This window comes from Hypanus sabinus, chromosome 29 (genome assembly GCF_030144855.1).
Source record: "Hypanus sabinus isolate sHypSab1 chromosome 29, sHypSab1.hap1, whole genome shotgun sequence".
In the NCBI taxonomy this organism is placed as follows: domain Eukaryota; kingdom Metazoa; phylum Chordata; class Chondrichthyes; order Myliobatiformes; family Dasyatidae; genus Hypanus; species Hypanus sabinus.
The window spans coordinates 16,261,555-16,281,265 of NC_082734.1; the positions used below are offsets into that span (position 1 = coordinate 16,261,555).

The window sequence follows — 19,711 nt, forward strand, 5'->3', positions numbered from 1 at the left end:
GGTCCAATTTGACCCAAATCCCCTTACTGCCTTGTTTGGTATTATTGCAAAAGAAGATATAACTTTAAATACTCCTAACCTACGGGTTTTAGTTTTTAATAAAAACACAAAATACTGGCAGAACTCAGCAGGCCAGATAGCATCCATGGGAGGAGGTAGTGACGATGTTTCGGGGTCTCCTGATGAAGGGTTTCGGCCCAAAACATCGTCACTACCTCCTCTCATAGATGCTGTCTGGCCTGCTGAGTTCTGCCAGCATTTTGTGTTTTTATTTATTTCCAGCATCTGCAGATTCACTTGTGTTGGTTTTAGTTAGTTTTTACCTCTCTTTTAGCAAGAAGAGCAATCTTGCTTAAGTGGAAGGAGTCTACCCCTCCTACACATCTTCAATGGCTACGTGATACTATGTCTTATTTAAACTTAGAAAAGATTCGCTGCTCAGATTTAAATTCGAAACAATCTTTTTATGATATCTGGGGACCTTTCCTAAATTACTTTTCCAATTTATAAAGTTTAACAGTGCACAGACTTTTATGTATATTTTTATCTTCTCTTCTTGAGCAAATATGCTTGTATCTAATTATCCATTATCATCCATCAGCTTTTTTCTTTGGTAGTTGGTAGGGGGTTGACTTTTTTTAATATAAAAAATTTATTTTATGATGTATGACCTATCTTTAAATTTTTGATTACAGAGTGGTATACCTTTATGTGTTATGCTATAACATTTTGATCAATTTTATTACAATATATGAATGTACACAATTTATGTTGAGATGTATCTATGTGTTGCACTCTGTAAATCTTGTTTTTTTTCTTCTTCTGAATAAAAATATTGTAAAAAGAAAGAAAATAAAAAGACCAACACAAGAGAAAGATAAAAAAAATACAAATTGTGCAAATAATTGAAGTGAGCAAACAGCATTCCGAACCAAAATTGAGTCCTCAGATCCAAAACCCCAGAGCAGCTCAGATTAGGCCCAAAGCCTCGCTTATCATATTAGTGGGCATGGAGCACAGCAGCCGAGGCAGTCTTCAAAGCCTCAGCGCCATGGCAATGACCATCACGAAGAACGAGAGAAATCGGCTCTCATCCCATCTGACACACTGTCTTTTCAGTCTATCTGAGCTGGCATTTAAATTGACCAAACAATGGAACAACTAAAGGGTCCAATGCCCTGGAGAGAGGAGTCAAGACCACAGAGAGTGTGTAAAATCAGCTCTCATTTAATATTAGAGCATGTATACAGTATACAACTTGAAATTCTTATTCTTCACAGACACCTTGCATTCATATCAGTTATTAATTCTTATAAAAACTCTCAGGTCACAGCACCAATACCTCTGGTACACCAACGATCATGGGTTTCCAATTGCAAATATGAACTTCCACTATCACCCTCTATCTCCTGTTATCAAGGCAGTTTTTGATCCAATTAACCCTGGAACCAATGGCTTTAACCTTCTGAACGAGTTTCCCATGAGAAGTCTTGTCAAAGGTCTGACTGAAGTCCATGACTCCATGATCCATATTGCATTAATCAAAACATTTTATTGCCTCTCAAAACTTCAGTCAAGTTATTCAGACAGGATCTCTCCATAGGAAAACCATGCTGACCTTCTCTGGTTGATTGCCACCTTTGCAAATGTAAATTAATCCTGTCCCTCAGAATATTTTATTGCAAAACTTCCTCACTGTTAATGTTAGACTCACAGAACTCTAATTACCTGGTTTATCCTCGCTGTCCCTCTCGAATAAAGGGACCACATTTAATGCCCTCAAGTCATTTGGCACCCTGCCTATGGCCACAAAAACATAAATATCTGTCAGGGCCCCAGAAATCTTCTGCATTGCTTCCATAGCAGTCAGGGATATATCTCATCAGGACCAGAAAATTTAGCCACCATTAAGCCCACCATGATATCTAATATCTCCAACTATTTGATGTCCTATTCTTTAATGAATACAGATGAGGGATATTCATTATCTTGGTTCTGACAGGATTCCTCAGAGAGCTATTCACTCCCTCCTTTTTCCAACAAAGAAAAATAGTTATGTGAGTTTTATTTCTCAAAAATTGATTTTATTAATGATTATGTAGGTTCTCCAAAATGATAACACTGAGAAATTTAAAGTTGCTGCCCCTCTCCACCTCTGATCCCTGATGAGGACTAGATCATGGACCTCTGCTTTCCTCCTCCTGAAGTCAATGATCAGCTCCTTGGTCTTGCTGACATTGAATGAGAGGCTCTTCTTGTGGCAGCTCTCAGCCACATTTTCAATCTCCCTCCTATATGCTGATTCGTCTCCAGCTTTGATTCAGCCAACAACAGCGGTGTCGTCAGTAAACTTAAATATGACATTGGAGCTGTGCTTAGCCACACAGTCATAAATGCAAAGTGAGTAGAGCAGGGGGGCTAAGCACAGGGTGAGCTGCCTTGACAACTATCACCCAATACATTCACATCTAAATGGTGATGAAGTGCTTTGAGAGGTTGGTTGTCTTTTGGTAGAATTGACTCCTGTCTCAAGGCTGATTTATACTTCTGCATCAAATGAATGTCGTAGATATGGTATAGCCACATAACCTACGCTGTACCCTACACTCTACCCTACGCCATCGTCTGACACACCTCTTCAAAAATGTAACTGCGCATCACGGCGACGCAGACCACAACTGTGATCGGTCTGCTTGGTAGCATCGCATTTCCTCCTGTCTATAGGCATACTGTGCGTACACTAATGTGAAATAAATGGTTGGAGACAATGAACCAAATCGTTAAATCTACCTGCCGACATCCAAAAGTATTTGAAATGCATTTCCTTGTCCATGTCTCTCAGTGGCCGGACAAGCACAGAAAATTCACCCTCCTTCTGCCACAATCCGTTCAATGGGTGTACATACCTCCGACGTCTTCTCTCTTTTCTGCGTTGCAGTAATTTCAATAAAACCCTTGTTCAACATTTATTAGCTCCAACTCCAACATGATGTGCTCAGTCAGTTTGAAGTACATGAAGAAACTCTACACAGTGGCATAGAAACCCCACCGCCAACTAGCATTTTTGCAGTGAATTGCAGAGCAATGCAGACACACTAACGCACAGGTATAAATGCTCACAATGGCGCAGGCCACTTACGAAGGCATCTGCATAGGTTACTACGCAGAAGTATAAATCAGCCTTTAGCTGATTGGACCCACTGCAATTTGCCAATTGCCACAACAGGCCTTTGGCAGATGTGATCTCATTGGCTCTTCACGCGGCCTTGGATCACCTGGACAATACTACTAATGCCTATGTCAGGATGCTGTTTATTGACCATATCTCAGCATTTAACACAATCATTCCTAAAGCTCTGATCAAAAAGCTCTAGAACCTGGGCCTCTGTACCTCCCTCTGCAAATGGATCCTCAACTTCCTAACTGGAAGACCTTGATCTGTGCGGATTGGAAATAACATCGCCACTTCACTGATAATCAACTCTGGCGCACCTCTGGGATGTGTACTAAGCCCACCACCTGCTCTCTCTACACCCATGACTGTGTTGCTACAGTGATACAACTATGGTTGGCAGAATTTCAGAGGGTGACAAGAGGGCATACAGGAGCAAGATATATCAGCTAGTTGAGTGGTGTTGCAGTAACAACCTTGCACTCAATGTCAGTAAGATTGTGGACTTCAGAAAGGGTCAGATGAGGGGACACACATCTGCACCCATAGAGGGATCAGAAGAGGAAAAAGTGAGCAATTTCATGTTCCTGGGTGTCAGTATCTCTGAGGATCTATCCCAGACCCAACATATTGATGCAGCTACAAAGAAGGCACATATGGCTATATGTCATTAGGAGTTTGAGGAGATATGGTATGTCACCAAACACACTTGCAAATTTCTCCAGATGTATTATGAAGAGCTTTCCAACTGGCTGAATCACCATCTAGTATTGCGGGGGGAGCGGGGGTTGCTGCACTGTATTGAAATAAGCTGCAGAAAGTTGTAAACTTAGTCATCTCCATCATGGACACTGACTATCATCCAGGAGCGATGTCTCAAAAGGGCAACAACCATCATTAAGAACCCTAGATCATGCCTTGTTTTCATTGCTGCCATCAGGAAAGAGGTACAAGAGCCCGAAAGCACACTCTCAACAATTCAGGAGCAGCTTTTTCCCCTCTGCCATCCAATTTCTGAATGGATATTGAACCCATGAATACTACCTCACTACTTATTAATTTTTATTTTTGCACTCCTTATTTCATTTAAATATACAAGGGGTGATTGATAAGCTCATGGCCCAAGGTAGAAGGAGTCAATTTTAGAAAACCTAGCACATTTATTTTTCAACATAGTCCCCTATGTTGACACACTTAATCCAGCGGTCGTGGAGCATACGGATCTTGGACCTCCAAAAAGTGTCCACAGCAGGAGTGATTGATAAGTTAATAACTCATCTCCTTCTACCTTAGGTCACAGACTTATCAATCACCCCTGATGAGCTATTAACTTCAAACTTTCTGCATAATCACTCAAAGAGTTGAATTACATGTGCATATAAAGAGAGCTGTATAACTCATCTCCTTCTGCTGTGGACACTTTCTGGAGGTCCAAGATCTGTATGCTCTACGACCACTGGACTAAGTGTGTAAATATAGGAGGGGACTATGTCAAAAAATAAATGTGCTAGGTTTTCTAAAATTGACTCCTTCTACCTTAGGCCACGAACTTATCAATCACCCATAGTCTATATTTACTGTAATTCACATTTTTTCCCTATTATCATGTATTGTATTGTACAGCTGCCACAAAGACATATACTGGTGATATTAAACCTGATTCTGATTCTGACTTTTGATTTTAAAATGTCCCCTTAAAATACAATCTAATCTGTACACACTTTATATGAACTATAAAATATGAAAATGCTTACCAACTACTGACCTGACTGACATCAATGCCACACTGTCTAACCAAAAGCCAATTGAGGAGATGCCACATACCCTGCTAACTGAAGCCCCCAATCTGAGATTACTGCACTCCACAGTTAAAAACCTGTGGTTTCTCTTTCTTCCTCTTTATCCACTCAAACAGATGAATTTAATTGACTGCTGTTGCAAACAGTTACAATTACAAAGGAAGTCCCCACTCAAGGTACCTTGTTTAGCTCTTACCCAAAACTTCACCAAAATGACCATCTGCAAGGATTTATCTATAAGATTGACTAGTATTGACTATTAACTACAGATGGACTTAATGAAACAATATACACCCAGTCTTGCTTTCCAAAGCCTGCACTTTGAGATACACTGGAAAACTCATTTATCATCTCATCGAATAAATATTTCTTTCTCCCTCATTACCTTGCAGTCTCCTTTGTAACTACATTCATGTTTTTGGATTAATCATCATATGTTTTAAGAATAGTAATGAGTTCATATACTTGACAGTTAGTTCAAATTTCTCACATAAAATAAAAACATATTCACATGTACCATATCAAACATTTCGATAACTTTGAGGGTTTTTATCAAGTCAGAATCAGAATCAGGTTTAATATCACCGGCATATGTTGTGAAATTTGTTAACTTAGCAGCACAATGCAATACATGATAATATAGAAAAAAAAAGCTGTGAACTACAAGAAGTAATGAGGTACGCTCATGGGTTTAATGTCCATTCAAAAATCAGATAGTAGTGGGGAAGAAGCTGTTCCTGAATTGTACAGTGTGTGTGCCTTCAGGCTCCTGTACCTCCTTCTTGATGGTAATAAGAAGAGGACAGAGAAGTTCTGCTCTCCATTCCACCTCTCTGTACTCTTATCATATAAATCTTTCTGCACCTTCCCCAGTGACTCTGTACCCTCTCGGTAACACAAGACAGTAGAAACAAATCAACACATGGGTCTTACCTTGTAGGTCCTTATTAATAGAATGAATTCCCTGCTTTATAGTTGGAATTACATTATTCAAGGTCCAAGGAGAGAAGGAATCATTCAAAAGAACCACATTAATTGTAAACAATTTATCCGTGCACTTTGAATAGGGATTCTTGGGAAAATGTCCTCGGATGACAATTATGGCGCACAGAAAGAAACTAAGCATCCGCTTCATTTTTCTGCTCTGTTGTTAAGACACTCCAATTGTCGTTCTCTAAGGTAATTAACTTTCAAGAGTATACAGGAAGCAGAGCTATTAGGAACATTTTACATGTCATCTTAAAGCTTTCCCTCCGAGATAATACATTGAGACTGAGCACAAAGGTCAGCTAGTATAAAGCATTGTTTGCTCAATAAAAACTAAGGGTAGTAAAAGGTAATTGGGCAAAGTTTGTACAGAACCATTTGAACTATAATAACTGAGATAGCTCAGTAATGGAAACCCAGCTTTACATGAGTTCTCCCACATATTTTGAAACATTTTTTGTCAGTAATATAATGTTTTGCGGCATTCATTAATGGTTGGATATATTTTATATTCCCGTTAGCTTAATTATGGGCAGTTTAAGATGAATATTGAATAAAATGGAAGAATTACAGCATGTGTAAAGTGATATGGTTACGGGTAGTGTAGTGGTTAGCACAACACTTTGCAGTACAGGTGACCCGGGTTCAATTCCCACCGCTGCCTGTAAGGAGCTTGTACATTCTTGTACATTTTGTAGCACGGATTTCGTCCGGGTGCCTCGGTTTCCTCCCACAGTCCAAAGACGTTCTGGTGGGTAGATTAGTTGGTCATGTAAGTTGCCCTGTGATTCGGCTCAAATTAGATTGGGGGAGAGCTGGGTGGCACGGCTTGAAGGGCACAGGAACAGTCTATTCTGCCCACATTATTATGCCAAACCAGCTCTAAAGCAAACCTAAACTGTCCAAAAACAAATCCCTACTACCTACACAATGTCCTTATCCCTCCATCTTCCTTATATCCATGTGCCTTTCCAAACATCTCTTCAAAACCACTAATGTATTTGCCTCTACCACCATACCAGGCAGCATATTCCAGACACCCACCACTCTTGAGTAAAAAGCTTGCCCCTCACATCCCCCTGTCATCTTCAATGCACGCCCTCTGGTATTAGACATTTCAACCCTGGGAAACTTATACTCCCTGTCTGCTCTATCTATGCCTCTCATAATCTTATAAACCTCACCAGCCAACACTCCAGAAAAAAACAACACAAGTTTAGCCAGCTTCTCATGATAGCATATGCTCTCTAAACCAGGCAGCATCCTCTTCGGCACCCTCTCCAAAGCCTCAATTTCCTTTCTATACTCGGGCAACCTGAATTCTGATAAAGAACTGCCAATTAAAAGCACATCCTCCATGAAGCATTTCATTTTGCAAACATTAGAATTATTTTTGGAATAAAATGCAACAAAAAGCTGGTATTTTCTTCAGAATTGAGGTATAGTTTTACAAAGTTATGTATTGGGTCCTTAGGACTGAAATACCTCTGTTAAAGCCAGCAGTAATGCTTCATCCTCAGAGTGCACGGTGCAATTTTGTAGCTAAAAACGTAATTGCACAGTTCATAGGTAGTAGTAGACGTTCCTCTGGCATAAAAGTGCCTTTCTAAAGTTGTGAAAGGCACTGTTTAAATTTAAACTTTTCTTCTGGTTACTTACCTGACCTTTATGAAAGCTTCTGCAAATTTGGATATTGTATATGATATTTGTCATGTGTTATCTCTTTACAGTTTCCAGTTATTGCTGCAATGTAATATTTCTATTTTTGGAAAATAACATTTCCAAGTTGTTGAGATATTCCTATCAATTAAAGAAAATATTTGAAAAGGGAACTGCAAGTCTGAATCAGTAAAAGACAAGGATTAAAATCAGTGACAATGGCAATAAAAATAGAAAATGCTAGAACTTTCACATGATCATTCAATATCCATAAAGCAATAGAACTCACATCTCAAAACTGGAGGCAGTTTTTGTATGACCATCTCAATTACTGCTAACTTTGCAGGTCTGATATGAATTTACAGTGGAAATCATTGCTAATCTACCATTTTCTCTTACAATTCATGGGCCAATGAATAACAAAAAAATAGGACCCTAGTCTTGAGGGAATTTTTAACTACCCAGAATTAACGGGAATAAAGATACTGCATCGAATCAAAGACATAAGAGGTACTGCAGATGCTGGAAATCTGGACCAATACACACAATGTGTTGGAGGCGCTCAACAGATCAGGCGGCAGCTATGGACAGGAATAAATAGTCGGCGTTTTGGGTCCCGATGAAGGGTCTCAGTGTGAAACATCAACTGTTTATCCCCATCCATAGATGTTGCCTGACCTGCTGAGTTCTTCCAGTGCATTGTGTGCATGACACTGAATCGAGACTGAGAAATGTTATTTCAATTCCCTTCTCCAGTTCTGTATTACTTTCGCCAATCACCTTTCCAGCTCTTGGCTTCATCCCACCCCCTCTGGTCTTCTCCTATCATTTCGCATTTCCCCCTCCCCCAACTACTTTCAAATCTCTTACTATCTTTCCTTTCAGTTAGTCCTGACGAAGGGTCTCAGCCCGAAATGTCGACAGTGCTTCTCCTTATAGATGCTGCCTGGCCTGCTGTGTTCCACCAGCATTTTGTGTGTGTTGTTTCAATTTTATAGATCAGTTTCTAGCCCAATAAAGAAATTGAGACTGCTGAATTCAATTTGGAAATGAAGCTGAACAAATATTTTGTATTTAAAGGTAGTAATTGAAATAAAAATGGAGAGTGACTAATTGTAAATGAAAGTAAATAAAATAAATGAATTAAAAGTGGATGAGAATATACTTAATGGAATAGAAAAAATAACAAACAGTGCCACAGATCAAACATTTTATGATTAGAGTGTGAAACAAATATATTACTTTAAGATAATACAACACAAACTAATAGAGGAAAACAAAAAAGAAATTAAAACTTATTATGGCCATTGGTCTGCTCAGAATTAGTCAACTTCAACTCATTTTCCTTGATACTCAATAGGTCAGACAGTTTCCATGTAGAGAGAAACACATTTCAAGTTGGACATTTTTCGTCAGGTAAAGTTTTCACCCTGAAGTTTATTCAGTTTCTCCTCAGCCTGCTAAAAGTTTCCAGAACTGAGTCCCGATGAAGGATTTCGGTCCAAAATGTGAACGGTTCATTTCCCTCCAGACACTTCCTGATCTGCTGGGTTCCACTAGCATTTGTGGGAGTTTCCAAAATTTTATATTCATTTCCAATTTCGACCTGTAGATTTTTTTATTTGCATTCAGCTTGCTTCCTTTATTGATTAGTGGGAGTTACTGAGATGGATGTTATCAATGTGATGGTTTCAATAACTGAAGGGACCATTGATAATGTACTGCCTTTGGAAATAAGGAGATCAGTAACTATGGCCTAGCTCTGCCTATTTAATCAATTGTTAACATTATTAACTTCAGTAAGCTGAAACATTTAAGAATGATCTAGGTATGCAGTCTAAATCAAAAGGCTGTCAACGATGGGGCTAGTAATACTAATTCAAGAAATCAGTGACAGAGATAACAAATGATCAATGGGATCATTGATAATGGGATGTTGTTAGTGATAAGAGCATAACTAAAACTGGGCTTGCCTGTACTTAATGCAAGAGATCCTTAACAACAGTAGTCTCATTGAAGTTACAAAATACCTACATGACTCCACGGTGAGAGCAGGGATGATGTTTCGCTGGCTGAAGAATCTAGAATTACAGATTACAGTCCATTTACGGTAGGCTATTTAGGATTGAGTTAAGAAAAGTCTTCACTCAAAAGTTGGTGATCTTTTATAATTCTCCACACTGTTGGGCTACTGTGGATCACTGAGCTCAAACAAAACAGAGATAAATAAGCATAGGACAATTTTTTAACAAGTGAAAATAGGGCAGGAAAGTGAAACTGAGACAGGAGGCGATGAGATATATCCTAGGATGTGGTGGTCGAATCATCAGTGATGTAACCTGAGGTCATCGGGTGTTGTGGGTCTTTCAAATTCAGACACCCTTGCCCAGGCGACCCAGCCCGGGTCGATGCCCAGCCGTAGGCCACAGCTCTTGGTCCATAGCCATCTGGAGACACACCCAGCAGCCTCTGTGACAGTCCTGATGACTCTTCTCTTTGTCGCCCCTGTAATGCCAAGGAGAGAGTAGGTTCTGCACAGCGAGCAGCAAGCCTCTACAGCGTCCTCCACCCCTGTGTCTGGCACTGCTCTATTAGCTCCTCATGTTTGGCTTACTTACTCTCAGACACCTCTTCAATCTGCTCTTCCCAAGCCACTGTCAGTTCTACCATGACCACCTGCTTTGAGATTTCTGACAGAATGTTCCAAATTTGTTTGCTATGTGACAGACAGTTTTCAATCCATGCTAACACATTTTTTCCAGTACCTTGGGCTCTTAATTTATGCACTGGCTTTTCATGTGAAACCTTGTTGTGTATTTAGATTTGCCTTTTGCAAATCTAAATACGAGGGGTGATTGATAAGTTTGTGGCCTAAGGTCGAAGGAGTCAATTTTAGACAACCTAGCACATTTATTTTTCAACAAAGTCCCCTCCTATGTTTACACACTTAGTCCAGCAGTTGTGGAGCTTACGGATCTTGGATCTCCAGAAAGTGTCCACAGGCACAGATGGGTGATTGATAAGTTCCTGGCCTAAGGTAGAAGGAGATGAGTAATACAGCTCTCGTTACAATGCACACGCAGTTCAATTCTTTAAGTAATTATGCAGAAAGTTTGAAATTAATAACATCTCCTTCTACCTTTGGCCACGAACTTATCAATCACCCCATGCTGTGCACACTTTCTGGAGGTCCAAGATCCATATGCTCCACGACCACTGGACTAAGTGTGTAAATGTAGGAGGGGACTATGTTGAAAAATAAATGTGCTAGGTTTTCTAAAATTGACTCCTTCTACCTTAGGCCACGAACTTATCAATCATCCCTTGTACACATCTACTGGTCCTCCTCAATTCAGAATCCCTATGACATCCTCAAATAATTTGTGTAAGTTTGTCAAAAATAATTTACTTTTCATAAATCAATGTTGAATAAGTTGTATGACATTTTATTTCCTCTTTATTTATTTATGCTATTATCTTGCCAAAAACAGACGATAAATTAAATGGCTTGTGGTTCCCTGCTTTCTGTCTTTCTTCAGTGAACAAAGATAAAGATTAGCTTTATTTGTCACATGCACAATGAAACAACCAGTGAATTCTGTCATTTGGGTCAATGCAAACACAGCCCAAATATGTACTAGGGACAGACTGCAAATGTTGCCATGCTTCCAGCATCAGCATAGAATGCCCACGACTTACATACTCTTACTAACCTACAACTTTGGAATGTGGGAGGAAAGCAGAGGAAATCTACACCATCACATGGAGAAAGCACGAACTCCTTACAGAGAGCAGAGTTCATTGAACCCCAACTGCTGGCACAGTCAAGTGTTATGCTAGCAGCCACACCACCACACCATCCAAGGGAAGAACATTGCTTGTTTTCCAATCTTCCGATATATTCCTGGAACTTAATGGGTTAAGAAAAGTTTTAAACAATGAGATCCCATTTTCTCTGCAGCCACTTTCTTTAAAACCAGGCCAGCAGGTCCCAAATACTTACCTCAGAATCAGAATCAGGTTTAGTATCACCAGCATATGTTGTGAAATTTGTTAACTTCACAGCAGTAGTACAATGCAATACATAATTTAGGAAAAAACAGTGAATTACAGTAAGTATATATTAAAATAAATAGTGCAAAAAATGTAGTGAGATAATGTTAATAGGTTCTTAGTTCATACAGCATAGAAAGCTGTTCTTTGGCCCAACAAATCTCTGCCAACCATCAAGCGTTTATTTTCACACAGGCCCATTTTATTCTTCTCACATCAACCCTCTCCCCCCTCACTTTTCTACTCATCGAAGGGCCTGTTTCTGTGCTGTAGTGTCCTGTGACTCTATGACTCTAAAATATTTAAGTGAATTTATTTGACTAGATAATTTATGAAAGAATCATTGACAATGAAGCAGTGACCCACCAGGTGCTAGTGAAGGTCACTACTGACATCGAAAGCAAGAAATCTGCTTTCTTGCAAAGCCTCTGAGCTCAGAGCTCATACAATGCTCTGATCTCACTCTAGATCACTTCCGGCAACCAAGTAACCTACCAACACACACATTTTTTCAGATCTCCTCAAAACTCCTATATGTTCTCCAGCTGACTGTGTTTTAGTGACACCACGTACCTGAAGTCCCCTATTAATGTCGTCTCAATAAAATAAGGCCTAAAGGTGGGAGTACCCTCTCCAATGTCAGAAGCATTTCTGCAAGGTACCACAGGACCAACAGGCTCCGGGACAGCTTCTTCCACCACGCCATCAGACTGATGAACTCACGCTGATTTGTGTACTCTATATAACATTAACTGATCTATTTATTATAAATTATTATACAATTACTATGGTTGCACATGGCACATTTAGATGGAGAAGTAACATATTTTTTACTCCTCACGTATGTGAAGGATGTAAGAAATAAAGTCAATCTAGTCCAATTCAATTAATATGAACACTACAAAGACAAGCAAAGGAAACCGCAGCAAAACTTAAAAAGGGGAAACCCTACCATTTGTGGGAAGGTCAATGGACTAAACTTTGAAGCTAGAATTACTGGTGGGTCTAGCCCCAAAAAATAAAATTATAGGAGAAGCTGAGAAAAATAATAATGAATATTGACAAAGTATATTTGTTCATAATTAAAAATCATTAAAGAGCAGGTGGCAAACACACTGTCACTTAGATTAATAAGTAGATCTTAATAGGCATAACATTTCATTTCTAGAGTTTATTTCATTGTAAATAATGAGAGAGATAAAGTAATAAACCAGTGGGCTAGTTAAATAGAACGTGGAAAAGAAGCGATAGAACAATGGCTTTCAGAGAAATGCGTACTTGGTAACTAGAAGCATGTGACTTTAAGCTTAACAACTCACAGTCCAGGGAACTCATCTAAGAATATGATGTATGGCAAAATTTCAGGGAACCAACAAGTTTGAATCCATGACGAGACAGAGATAGGGTTTATGAGATTTCAGGTAATTGGGGAGTCAAGAAGGCAAAACATGAAATCAGACATGTGGGGAGTTTGTTGGAGCTGGCTAAATATCTGAACGTTTAAGAACAATTTAAGCTTTTGGAAAACAACAGGAGAATAGGACTGAATAAAAACACAAAATGCTGGCAGAACTCAGCAGGCCAGACAGCATCTATGGGAGGAGGAAGTGACGACGTCAGACTCCTGATGAAGGGTTTCCGCCGGAAACATTGTCACTAGCTCCTCCCATAGATGCTGTCTGGCCTGCTGAGTTCTGCCAGCATTTTGTGTTTTTATTTATTTCCAGCATCTGAAGATTCACTCGTGTTGCAGGAGAACGGGACTGGTTGGATTGCCCTACAAGTTAACTGGCCAAACCAGAGTTGGCATTGGTGTGTTTAGTCATATATAGAGACAAACTGTTGCAAATGTTGAAAATTTGAAGCATAAACAAAAAATGCTCAAAATACTCAATTAGATAACATTGTTGAAAACAAAATTGAATTAATGTTTTAGGACACTTTGCTTTAACCAGAACTGGAAAATGATGCCCAGTTGGGCACCAGGTAACAATCATGAGCTCGACTTTGGCAGATCTTTTTACTCCTTAACGTAGGGATGGCAAAGACTTCAAGGTAAACAGAGTGATAGCTGATTTGATGAAAGTTTATAGAAACAGAGTAGCAAGTTAATGGTGACCGAGTGTATTATTGATTTAACGACAGAGCAAATTGAACCTTAGAGTTGGCATGGCTGGTACTGCTGAGCAAGCTCAAAGTTTCAACTTCAGAAGAAGTAATGATCTTTGAAATATTTATTGCTGAGAAAATTCAACACTTATCACAGCAGCATAGTTCATAGAGATACTGTGTAGAGATGATTTCAAGTTTGATTTTCAAATCAAATAGTTCGAATGGTTCAATTTAATATCACAGTGTGTATTCAATATACAACCTGAAATTCTTACTCTTCACAGATATCCACGATACAAAAAAAAACTCCAATGATAGGAACATCAGAACCTCAAAGTCCCCCTCTCCACTAGCACCAGTAGAAGCGTTGACCCTACCTCACCCCACCATGCAAGCAATAGCAAAAGTCCCCTCCCCAAAGAGATCTTGATCTAGAATTCACCGAAAACCACAGTCCATAACCCAGCACTTCAGTATCTCCGACAGGCTCTCTCTCTCTCCAGCGAGGGAGAGAGAGGTCGTTCCTACAACAACAGGAGTAGAGACCAGCGACTCACTGTTCCAATGTTGCAATCTTTCATGTCACTTCTCCAAGACCCCAGACTCGAAGACTGACAGACTCTCACTCAAATCAAAAAATAAGGGAAGGGCAGGATCTCTTGTAATTTTGTAAACAATCTCAGTGATAGTGGTGAAATAGGTGACCAACTGAAGACACTACCTTTGGGCCAGACAGTGGTTAAAATAAAACTACTACAACTGCTAATACAAATTGCTAATGTCCGGTGTTCATGCAGTGGTGTGGAGTGATGGTGTGATTATACCTCCTGTGACACTCCGTCAGTCCAAACATCATATGAAAATTTGTTCAGGAACACATGTGGCCACTAGAATAAGGAAGTAGAATATAATTGGCTTGTCAGTTTCTTTAGCATTGGAAAGCAGAACATCAAAGAAATTAGATTTTATAAACAACTGTTGCATTTCAGCGTACTTTAGCCATTATTTTGTGCAATGGTGATGATTAAGAAAACTATGATGCAGAATGGGGTCCAAGTACCAAAGTATTGCATGAACTGAACTCTATGGAGAGGGGTGAGGAGGCTCTTCATGGAAGCCTGTAGCCAAATACCCATCCATGCCTACTCTGCTTGCTCCTGTGAGCTGAATGAAAAGCACATGAAATCTCTCTGCGCATATGAAACTTGTGGTCTTCCCTATTGTAACTGGGAGATGTGGCAGGGATCAGCAGCAATGGTCTGAAACAATCCTGAGGCCACATGGTTCAGACTTTACTTTGACCTTCATGGCTAAAGATGTCCAAGTATTTGAAGTTGTATTTTAGGTTATAAGAAGGTATCTCAGTAAGGGTGAAGGGGAAATTGGGTTAGAAAAACATGGATGCATTGTGAATACAAACCATCATTTCTCAAGTTAATTCAAACCAAAATATCACTGTAGACAAATTCTGTCTTGTAATATTTTTGAGCAAATTTGGACAGCTTATAGCTGGGTTTAAAAAGGTAATGTAACATGAAATTTCCAATCAAAAATTATATGAATTTCCTGACAAGAGACACCTGTACCATATTTGTCACTGTGGAGCGGAAAGTGAGTTTGTAAATGTGGTGTGAACAAAGGATTTTGGGAATGGTGAGGATGGCGCAGTGCGGAGGGGTGTGGGTCAGGTGGCAGAGAAGGAGTGCTGGGGCGGGAGGTCGCACAGCTGCAGGTACACCCAACTGTGAAACACTAGGCAAGGTCATTTGATTGCAAACAACTACCTTATTGATCATTACAGAAAGTCTCTCTGGTGCTTCCCACTCCCTCCCCTCTCCCTTCCCCTTTTCCCAACCATGACTCCCACCTCCCTACCCCCTTCCCACTCTCAGTCTACAATAAAAATTCATATCAGAATCAGGTTTATCATCACTCACATGTCATGAAAATTGTTTTATTTTGCGGTAGTGGTACAGTGCAATACATAAAATTACTACAGTAATGTGCAAAAGTCTTAGGCAGTGTGTATGTGTAAGAATTATGTATAGTACTGTACATGCCAGAGTAATTTAGCACTAAAATCACCAATAAACAAACCTGATCAGAACCATCAAAGTCCACTGAGCATCTGTTTCCTGGTTACACTGATATGCATAAATTTCTTTATTGCATTGATTTTTCCAAACCCTCATAAGCAGCTTTCTAGATAGCAGGCTTGACTTACCACACAAATCAGAAAGGTGACTGCACGACAGCTTGGTGAGAGAAGAAATATTTCCATTCCTTTCAATTAAGATGAGGTTAGAAATGAGTATGGTTTTTTTTTTATGACTGTACAATGTTCAATTTTATTTACAACTCCTCAAAAAACTAAGGAGTCCAATGCAACAAGATTCAATCATAATCTAATGATTGGCAAGAATTGTTGGTGCCTCACATGCCAGGAATAGCAATCTCCAACGAGAGGGTGTCTAACTATCTACCATCGATGATCAATAGTATTTTCATTGCTGAGTGCCCACATTCAACATCTTGAGGTTCACGGATGCCTAGAAATACAAATGGTCCAGCCACGTAAATACTGTGATTACAAAAGTAGGTCAGAGGCCAAATCCTGTGTTAAGTGGCTGAACCCCCAATGTCCCAAAGTAGTTTCACTATCTAAAAGATACAAGTATGATGGAATATTGTCCACTTGTTCAGATGCGCCAGCTCCAATAGTATTCAAGATGTTTGATAGCCCATTCAAGACAAAGCTGCCAGCTTGTCTAGCAACCCATCTAGTACAATCACTTTCTCTGTCAAAGGTTACATCTACAAAATACACTGTAGTTGTTTGCTGGGCCATTCAGACAAAATTTCACAAACTCATCAACAAAAACGAGTGGCCATTGATGGAGTGTGCCAGAGATTGAGTGGGAGCGCTTTGGCTTAACAGAAGATTAATGTGCATGGGGTCTGCGACAAATTGTTTTTTTTTTGGATTCAGAACTGGCTTGCGCATAGAAGATAGTGGGTAGTAACTGAAGGGACTTGTTAAAGCTGGAGGTCTGTAATTAGTGGTGTTGTGCAGGGATCTGTGCTTGGGTCTCTGCGGCTTGTGATGTATATAAATGACCCTGGATGAAATTGTAGATGGGTGGGTTACTAAGTTTGTGGATAATGTAGAAGACCAGCAAAGAATACAATGCGATATAGATCATTTACAGACATGAGCAAAGAAATGGCAGATGGAATTTAACTCAGATAAATGTTAGTTGGTGCACCTTGGTAAAGCAAATGTAAGGAGACAGTACATTGTCAAGGGCAAAATCCTTAACAGTGTTGCTGAGCAGACAGATCTTGGGATCCAAGTTCGTAGTTCCTTAAAAGTGACTAAACAGGTCTATAGGGTGGTTAAGAAGGCTTATGGAATGCTTGTTTTTATTAGTCGAGGCATTGAGTTCAAAAATCAAGAGGTTATGTTGCAACTTTATATAACTCTGGTCAGGCCACATCTGGAGTATTGCCTACATTTCTGGTCACCCCACTATAGGGAGGATGTTGAGGTTTTAGAGAGGGTGCAGAAGAGGTTCACCAGGATGCTGTATGGTTTAGAGGGCATGTGCTATCATGAGCGGCTGGATAAACTTGGGCTGTTTTCTCTGGAGCAGCGGGGACTGAGGGGAGATCTGATAGAGCTTTATAAAATTATGACAGGCATAGATAGAGTAGCCAGGGAGTATCTGTTTCCCAGGGTTGAAATGTCTAATACCTAGGGGATGCATTGAAGGTGAGAGGGGCTAGGTTGAAAGGGGATATGAGGGGTAAGTTTTTAACTCAGAGAATGGTGGATGCCTGGTATGGTGGTAGAGGCAAATACATTAAAGGCTTTAAAGAGACTTTCAGATAGGCATGTGAACGTGAGGAAGACGGGGGGGGGGGGGGGGTATGGACAATGTTTAGGTAAGTGGGATCAGTATTTGGGTGTTTCAGATTTGCATTTTTAGCTGGTTCAGCACAACATTGAGGGCCGAAGGGCCTGTTCCTGCACTGTATTGTTCTATGTTCTATGCATGGCATCATCATCATAACCTAGATCAGGGACTTCCAACCTGACCCCTCAGTTAATGATAGGGGTCCATGGCATAAAAAAGTTTGGGAGCCCCTGATCTAGAGATTCTGTCCAAGTCACACACCATCCTCTCTTAAAAATACACTGATTTCTTCAAAAACTCTAGATTCAAATCCTGGAATACAATGGAATTCCTTTCACCAGTTTGTGATAATTCCAAACTTCTTGAGATTGGTCATAAACAACGGCCTTGTTAGCAATAACCGCATGTTGTAAATAACTTTTAAACCTTTAAGCTACTCATACAAGGGAAATCTAGTAAAGGTAACAACAGCTTGAAAATGAAAGACATTGAGAAAGAAAAGATTGGATGAAGGTAAGGAACCAGCCACTTGCAGTACTCCATACAGCACAAGTGTAAAATGGCCACTAAAAGGTAAACATGCGCAAATTAACAAGTGACGTTAATGTTCATGAAGCAGAACAAGGGAAATGAAGATAATAATTTACAGACAGGAAACAGATGTAGTACGAGAGGCGGTAATGTGACTGCAATAAAGTAGATTTGGTTGCTCAACATTATAGGTTCTAGAATGGCAGGGGGAGGAGGAGGGTTTGGGATGCTTGTACTAATCAAGGATATCAGAACTGCTGTTGGAAGAACGCATTGCAACTTCTTTTTCATTCATTAAGCATGGGTTTTGCTGGAAAGGCCAACATTTACTTTAGATTCCCAATTGCCCTTGAGAAGAGAGCAGTGAGTTACCATCTTTCATATGCTAACATGACTGAGTGGCTTGCCAGGCCAATGGTATGGATGACTAATTTCCTTCCCTAAACTACATCAATTAAGCACATTTTTCATGACATTTATTAGTTCCGTAGCTACTATTACTGATTAATTTCCAGAATTATTTAATGTTATGAGAGTTAAATAGTTTTACAGTTACTATTACTGACTTAATCCATATTTATTTAATTTCAATTTGAACTCATTTATCTAGATCCTTAGTTTAGGCTCACACATCCACTTCCATAGCAACCACGCTAATACAACCTTAAAATTTAATTACGATTGAGAACCAAGATCCATTTGAAATGACAATAAAAGACAAAAGGGTTTAGACCATTAAATAGGGAAAGTAAATGCAGAGTATAATCAGAATCAGAATCAAGTTTATTATCACTGGCATGTGATAAATTTGTTAACTGTGTAAGTAAATTGATTAACTGAATAATAAACAAAATACAGAATAAATCAGTTCCAAATTGAATCAGACAATGATTACCTTAGTGCTAATTTGGTCAGGCAATGATAATGAAGAGACAACTGAGCCAATAGCGTATGTCAAAGATTTCAGTATATATATCTTGCTCTGATACACACAAAGGGAGGAACTGGAAGTTCCAGAATTCAGTATTAAATCCAAAAAATTGGAATGTGCTCAGACGAGGTGCAGTTTCTGAAGCTCACTTTGGGCTTTGTTATAACAATCCACAAGGCGACAGATAGATGAGCTATGGTGGTTGTGGAATGGAGAATAAATAGGGCCCTATTTCCCTGCATTTCCCTGTTGCTCTTGAACTGTCCTCATTTTGTGGCTTTAGTTCCATTTCTTCTCTAACTACCCTCAATAATCCATTGATCTGATGGCCTCTACAATTTATTCCCATGGCAATCCTGGTCTCATCCAATCAGAAATATTTCCTTTGCCCTCTTCATCCCTCCCAATATCCTTTGTATCTCTTTTTATGCAGTTCTGGGAAAAAAGTCTTCAAGCTGAATTAATAGCCCCATTTCTCTTTCCATAGATTGTTTTTTGTGTCATTTTCTATTTTCAATTCAGACTTTCAACCTGCAGTGTTTTGATTTTC

The 19,711-nt window shown here is 39.5% G+C and overlaps 1 protein-coding gene across 1 annotated transcript in view; it reads right to left on the reverse strand.

Annotated features, from left to right (window-relative positions):
• The window catches only part of LOC132382741 (guanylyl cyclase C-like), a 74,743-nt gene extending 72,882 nt beyond the window's left edge, over nt 1–1,861 (reverse strand). Inside the window, exon 1 of the mRNA XM_059953191.1 lies at nt 1,729–1,861. Coding sequence (XP_059809174.1) covers nt 1,729–1,861 — 133 coding nt within the window. The remainder of the gene's footprint in view (nt 1–1,728) is intronic.
• Between the last annotated feature and the right edge of the window lie 17,850 nt (nt 1,862–19,711).